Source organism: Nycticebus coucang, chromosome 3, assembly GCF_027406575.1.
Source record: "Nycticebus coucang isolate mNycCou1 chromosome 3, mNycCou1.pri, whole genome shotgun sequence".
Classification (NCBI taxonomy): Eukaryota; Metazoa; Chordata; class Mammalia; order Primates; family Lorisidae; genus Nycticebus; species Nycticebus coucang.
In genome coordinates, this window is record NC_069782.1 from 67,152,355 (window position 1) to 67,159,852 (window position 7,498).

General features: G+C 54.1%; 1 protein-coding gene across 2 annotated transcripts in view; it reads left to right on the forward strand.

Moving 5' to 3' along the window:
- Positions 1-2,885, forward strand: part of ZSWIM4 (zinc finger SWIM-type containing 4) — a 30,229-nt gene extending 27,344 nt beyond the window's left edge. For both annotated transcript variants that reach the window (XM_053582516.1, XM_053582517.1), the window contains 2 exons: positions 326-407; positions 741-2,885. In XM_053582516.1, coding sequence (XP_053438491.1) covers positions 326-407; positions 741-1,600 — 942 coding nt within the window. In that variant the 3' untranslated portion in view covers positions 1,601-2,885. The remainder of the gene's footprint in view (positions 1-325; positions 408-740) is intronic.
- The last annotated feature ends 4,613 nt before the right edge of the window (positions 2,886-7,498 follow it).

The window sequence follows — 7,498 nt, forward strand, 5'->3', positions numbered from 1 at the left end:
GCATCTGGGCTCGGATTTGTGGGCCCCTTGTCTGAGAATAACACCAACCATAGAGGAATCATAATGGCTGGCTTTACATGAGCACTTTCAAGAAACAAGCATTGTGCAAAGATCTTTACCCGCGTAATTTGTTTAATTCTCAGAACAATCATATGAGGTAGATACCATTTTTGTTCCTAGACGAGAAAACTGAAGCCCAGAGAGGTGAGGTCACTTGCCCAGGTTCATTGGATCAGCATTAATCTCCAAGCCTTTCTGGGCTCTTCCATGGCAAGCCCAAGGCACAGAGTGAACCCCCCCTTCCCTCCCTCCCTCCCACTCCCAGGTGATGCGGATGACCCTGAACACCATGACCTGGCGGCGAAGGGAAATGGTGCGCTGGCTGGTCAGCTGTGCCACAGAGATCGGTGAGAGCCCCTAAGGGGACCTGCCACCCACCTCCCTATAGGCTTCCTTTATTCCATCCTGCACTCCAGAATGGGAGGGAACGTAAGGCTTGGAGGCTGGCCAGGCTAATGTGGCTGGGGGTATAGGGGATAAAAGAGCTTCAGAGCTTAGTGCCCCACCCCGTTTCCCACCCAGTCCAACTGCCCCCTGATTTTTTTGAAAAGTAAAACCAAGTTTCTGTCTAGCATGGTGTAGAGGTGCAGATAGGGGGAAGAATGGCAGTATGTGGGTAAATCCAGGCCTATGCCTAGATACCACTGCCTGAATAGTTTCCCCCTCTCACCTCCTACTAGGCCCACAAGCCCTGATGAACATCATGCAAAACTGGTACTCTTTATTCACACCGGTGGAGGCAGCCACCATCGTGGCAGTGACGGGTACCACACATGCCACCCTGCTGCGGCTACAGCTAGACACACCACGGCGGGAGGAACTCTGGGCCTGTGCCCGCACCCTGGCCTTGCAGTGCGCCATGAAAGACCCTCAGAACTGCGCTTTGCCTGCACTGACACTGTGTGAGAAGAACCATGCAGCCTTTGAGGCAGCCTACCAGATTGTGTTGGACGCTGCAGCTGGAGGCCTGGGCCATGCTCACCTCTTCACTGTAGCCCGCTATATGGAGCACAGGGGCATGCCTCTGCGTGCCTACAAGCTGGCAACACTGGCCTTGGCACAGCTCAGCATTGCCTTCAACCAGGACAGCCACCCTGCTGTCAACGACGTGCTGTGGGCCTGCTCTCTCAGCCACTCGCTGGGCCGGCACGAGCTCTCTGCCATTGTGCCCCTCATCATCCGCAGCATCCACTGTGCCCCAATGCTCTCTGACATCCTGCGGCGCTGGACCCTCTCAGCACCTGGCCTGGGTCCCCTGGGGGCCCGCCGGCCTGCCAAGCCACTGGGTGCCGACAGGGCCCCACTCTGCCAACTCCTAGATGCAGCAGTGGCTGCCTATATCACGACCAGCCACTCCCGCCTCACTCACATCAGCCCACGACACTATGGCGACTTCATTGAGTTCCTGGGCAAAGCCCGCGAGACTTTTCTCTTGGCGCCTGATGGGCACCTTCAGTTTGCCCAGTTTTTGGAGAACCTCAAACAGACCTACAAGGGCAAGAAGAAGCTCATGCTTTTGGTGCGGGAGCGCTTTGGTTGATGGGGGTGGGAGAGGGGATACCACTCATTCCTGCCTCCCTGACCCCTGCTCTCCATGTGGAGGCCTCAGCATTGGAGGCCCATGTGACATTTCAGTATTAAGTCAGGGAAAGAGCCCAGCTGGAGATGGAGGCAGGGGGTGGTAGCCTGCCACGTGCGTGCCTAGGAGTGTGAGAATGAGTGTGCAAGACCCCAGAAGCAGAAGCCATACCACTATCCGGAAGCCTGGAAGGGGTGTGTGCTTGGGCACCTGGTGTGGCCTCGCCTTTGGCACCCCAAAAGCAACAGACAAGCTCCCCCTCTCCAAACTCACAGGCCCGGCTTGGGCTCTGTGAATGGGATGGGGAGGCAAGACTTCCCAGAAACAGGCCCACTAAGTCAATGTAGCAGACCCTCCCCAAAACTTACCCTAAGTGGCCAGGGGACTTGTATTAGAGCATCTAAATCCCCTGTGCCCTCCCTCTCCCAATACTGCTCAGGGGCCCTATTCTGCTACCTCCCTTCCCTGTGGCTGCCCAGCCAGGACCAATGCCTCACTACCACCACCCCACCCCACCCCAAGGATTTGAAAAGGCCTCAGGCCTCTGCCACGGCACTCTACCAAGGGCCATAAAGTGAGACTCTGTCTCTACCAAAAAAAAAAAAGAAAGAAAGAAAGAAAGAGAAGGCCTCAGGCCTCAGCCACATACCTCACACCTCTCACCCCTGTCCAGGCAGGACATCCCCCCAGTCCCTTGGACACCAGGGTCCCAAGGTGGGTTGGGGTGTGGTCATCACTGCCCCTTCCCCCACCTGCTAATCACTGGACATACAACTCAGGAACCAAGCAAGGCTCATACTGCCTCTCCAAGCTTGGTGTCAGAAGACACAGGCACAAGAGAGCCAGGGGACCCTCTGCCCTCAATCTGGAAAACAAAGAGTCATGCTCCTTGGCATTTTTCTGGCTTTCTGTCTTGTCTGTCCCTTTCTTCTCCTCTATTTCCCTGCTTTACCTGTTCATCTTACTCTCAGTTTCCATATTTCTATCCATTTACCTGCATTTCTATTTGTGTCTCTCTCAGTCCCAGCTACTGACAGTCTTTGGCCACCCTTCCCCTCCCTCGCCTCAGCCCAGCAGGGAGGAGGAGGACTGGCATCCTACCATTGTCGCTTGTCTTCTCCCCTCTTATGTATTAAGGACGAAAGATCACGCCATTTTGTAACTCTTTTTCTATTTATTGAACCACATATTGTTCCTTTTTTTTCTTTTTCCTTTTTTTAAAGATTGAACACAGCATTTTCGTTTTATTTTGAAACTGGAGTCCGTCGCTCCTTTACCCTCTTCAAGCCAGGGTCACGTTTCTTCCATAAAAAATAATCTCTGGTCTCGTTTCTGGGGTGGAATGGGAGAGACTGCCAGCTTTATATGGTGATCATGTGAATAATTGCAAACAAAATGATAAGTCCTTAACCGTGAGCAGGCATGGTTCCGAATGCTTTACAATCATCACAATAGCCTTGAGTCTGTAGTATTATTTCCATCCTACAGACGAGAAAACTGAGGCTGCAAATTTGAAGGAAAGGGCACCCAAGGCAGCTTGATTTAGTACCTGGCGGGGGACGCTGAACCTGCTTCACCTCAAGCTACATGGCTTTTGCACTGCTTGGAATGGCCACTAGGGGGGGTGATCTGGCTCCGGACACTGGGAGCTACTTGTTTCCAGGTTACCGCGCTGAGGAGGCTGTATCTGGTACTGTATGCAGCTGCGTTAGGGAGACCAAAAGTGGTTAAGACTAGGTTTAAGAGTCGGCCTCGATGGGCTGGGCCACGGCCCAGGCAAGAACGGAGTGGGCGTGTCTGCGATGTTATATCACAGATGAGGCTTTCACTTCCCAAATAGATTGTAGGGCCTGGGGACGGCAGGAAAGACCTTAGTTGTCTAAATGTCCTTAGCTCCCCGAGAAGCCGCTTCCTCGGGGTCCTTCTGCCTTTAGAGACTGGCGGACAAATGGGCAGACTGGGTCACTATCGGTGCCGGGGCAGGTGAGGACAGGAACTTCCCCGAGTGGCGTCCAGGCAGCCGCTAGAGGGCAGCATGGAGACGAGGGCGGGGCTTTCGCGACGCTGAACAGGGCGATTGGCTTGTGGTACCGCCCTCCGCTAGAGGGGACCAATTGGAGGCGGCCCCACCTCCTGCCCCCGCCGCGCGCATTCCCGCAGGTACGTGCCGACGGCCCTTGGGCTGGTGGGTGCGTTCTTTACAGCCACCCGCTGGAGTCCTGGGTTGGTGGGAGGTGGCGATCCCGGAGTGTACTCCCTGTGGTCCCTGCAGCCTGTGAATGTCATTTTCCGGCCTGGTGCACCCCTTACTGTACTCCTCAGTTGTTAAGTTACCCACAAACTTTCCCACCAACCCAGAGCGCCACACAGGTCCCAGTCACACGGGAATGTCGTACCTCCGGCCTGAGGTTTCCCTCATGTCATCTCAAGCCTAAGTTGCCTTCCAGCATTCTCAGATCAGGCACTCCAAATCTTCCTCCCAGGCCTGAGTATCCCTTAGGTTCCAGATGCCCTCAGATGTCACTGCTCAAGACCCTCAGGTCCCAGTTGTCTCCAAACGTTACCCTTCAGGCTGAGCATTTCCATCAGGATGACTGGTCCCTCCCAGAACAGCTCTTCCTGTCACATCACTGAGAGTCCAGGGTCAACTTCCCAAGCAGAGGGCCCTTCTGGTGACTAAACTGCCACTCCCTTCAAGCAAGTGGAGTGTGCAGGGGGTGGCAAAGGAGTGAAGATATTAGGATGCCAGGACAGTAAATTCAGGCCAATCAAAAGCTGAAACTCCTTGGTTGAGAAGTAGGAATGGGGTGGTGCCTGTGGCTCAAAGGAGTAGGGCACCGGCCCCATATGCCAGAGGTGGTGGGTTCAAACCCAGCCCCGGCCAAAAACTGCAAAAAAAAAAAGTACGAGAAGTAGGAATGAATCACAGACCAAACCTTCAGGAAGGAAGCCAGGGCAACTTTTATTTAACTGGACAACAAGCATGACACACAGCACAAACTCTGCCTCTCCCTTCTACCTCAGCTTCTGTCTGCCCCTGCCCAAGGTGGGGAAAGGGAACAGGAAGACCTGGGGAGCTTCACTGTGCCTCCCAGTCTCACCCAGAAAAGAGCCCTCATCCCATCTGATTTTGAGATAGCATACAGAGTCTTAATTCTTCCCTGTCCTGAGACCACCCAAGGAGGGGAGGATCAGCCATTCCCAAGGACCCAGGACTGAATAGGCCTGCTGTGTCCTTTCTGGGTCCATGCAGACCTTGTTCCGTCCCATGTGTGGGATGGGTGTCAGTGACCCCCCCCCGCTCCCCCTACCCCCCCACCAACTTAGGAGCTGCAGGGCCTAGGCAGATAGAGCTAGGTCAGGTCAGCCCAGCCTGATTCCAACCCAGAGTTGGCATTCACCAGCTTAGGGGTACCAACACAGCTTCCTCTTGGGTAAGTGGCTGCTGGGAAGGTGCAGGGCAGGCTCATGTCCCCTTCCATGCTTAGGAGAGGAGGGGCTGAGGCTCTAGAACTAAGGGGACATAGCTGGCTTCCTTTTTCATGGAAGGGCTGTCCATCCACCCACCCATCTGTCTACTCTGGGGCCACTGCCCAGCACAAAGTGTAGGCATGTGGGGTGGTCCCAAAGTACAGTGTTAGGGGAAGGGACCTACAGCAGATGGCTGAGCCCAGACAGGCCCACCCACCTGCTCCCTCCCTACGCAGTTTCCTCCTTCAGAGACAGGTCTGTATCTGGATTATCTTCCCTCCAGGTACTGGCCCACACAGAGAAGACAGGGCCTGCAGGCTCCAAGGGGGCTTGACCCCTGTTCCTGCTGAACTGAGCCAGTGTGCACAAATCAACTGTGTTTCAGCTCAGTAGGCACAGGAGGCAGAGCCCAGGGAAGCCGGGCAGCAGGACAGCAGGACGGATAGCAGGACGGGTGGTGGCAGCAGGGAAGAGGCAGCAACAGCCAGAGGAGATGGAGGCCCAGGGGGCGGAACTTAGCCACTGTGAACATGACTTGGTGTAGACCCTGCTCACAAGCAGCTAAGCCCTGCTCCTCAGGCCAGGCACACAAAGCTTCAGGGCCTCTCTGCCACCCTGTCCCCAGGTGGGCAACATCCTCGGTGGCAAAGCTCAGGGTCGGTTGGAAATCCCTGGCAATGTGATTTGTGATAGGCAGCAAATCCCATCCCCAGGAACCCCAGCCGGCCATGGCACAGGGGTGAGGGGACATCAAGTGAGGCCAGAGGCTGGCATCTGGAGGGGAGAAAGAGAGAAAGCAAAGGAGGTAATGAGACTTGGGGACACCTCCTTCCAGGTCCTTTTAGCTGCTGCTTCTCTCCCAGGGAATCCTTTTACCCACATGCAATACACCACAGGCAGAGTAAGACCCTGTCTGTGACCTGGAATCCAGCCCCAGCCCTGGAGAGGTGGAGATGCCCCCAAGGCCCATGTAGGTCAAGGAGGCTGTAGGAACTTCCAAAGTCAAGTTCCCCCCTCTGGCGCCCCCCTCCCAGCTTTGGGCAGGCCAAATGGGGCCATGGGGAGAGGAAACTGAGGGGGGAGTGGGCAGGCGGGTGAGGAAGTGATCTCACCCCAGCTGGCGCCACTTCCTAGAAGCATGAAGGGCAAGAGGAAACCACCAGGGCCTCCCCCTGCCATAGCCCCATCTCCTTGGTGGCCAGGCCTCCCTGGGCCCACACCCCACCACTGCAGCAGATACCCATGGTAACATACCCTGCTCTCCCCCAGGCATGCATTCCCCACCATCGACCCGGAGCACAGGACTCAAGCTTGAAGATGCAGGCCTCTGCATCCAACCCTGCTCTGCAGTTTCCCAAATACCCTCCAAGTCTTATTTTCCCTATCTTTAAAACAGAGCCAAAAGCTCTCCCAGATAGCCCAGTGAGATTTTACTGAGAGCATGTGGGCCACTCAGCACATGCCCAGGCACTGGGGCAAGCCTGAGAATTCTCAAGGCTTAGTGTAAAATGAAAACATTTTCATTTTTTACAAATTAATAATTTCACAACATAAGCAGCACAGTGTCATTAAACCAAACTTCAGATCCTTTCAAGGGTTGGGGAGAGGGGGTGAGACTGCAGGTGTCACACATCCATGAAGCCAGTAAATGGACCTTCTTATGATAAGAGCTCAGCTGCTAAGACATCCTAATTCTTATTTTTTATTTATTTTTTTTTTTTGAGACAGTCACTCTGACACCCTGGGTGGAGTGTGGTGGCATCATCACAGCTTATAGCAACATCAAACTCTTGGGTTAAAGCAATCCTCTTACTCAGCTTCCTGAATAGCTGGGACAATAGGCACCCACCACAACACCCAGCTAGTTTTTTCTATTTTTAGTAGAGACGGGGTTTCTGCTCTTGCTCAGGCTGATCTCGAACTCCTGAGCCCAAGCAATCTAGCCTCCTCAGCCTCCCAGAGTACTAGGATTACAGGCGTGAGCTACCACACCCAGCCCAAACACCCCAATTCTGACACTAATCCACCTAGATTTAAAACCCCTAGCTCTACCATCTTCTAGTTGAGTGACTCTGGGCAAGTTAGTCAACCTCTCTGAGCCTCAGTTTCCCCATCTGCAAAACAGGAATAATAAGTATCTACTTCATAAGTCAAAGTGAACAATCCCATGAACAATACATGTGATCAGGATAAGGATGCTGTAGTCAATACTAGGCAGAAACAAGGACGCCTCCCACCAGCAGGACCTTAGCATCTAATCTGGTAGCACCCACGACTGGGAGATAGGAGGAGATAGACGTCTTCCTTTGTCTCTCTCTCTCTCTCACACACACACACACACACACACACACACACACACACACACACACACACACACACACACAGTGG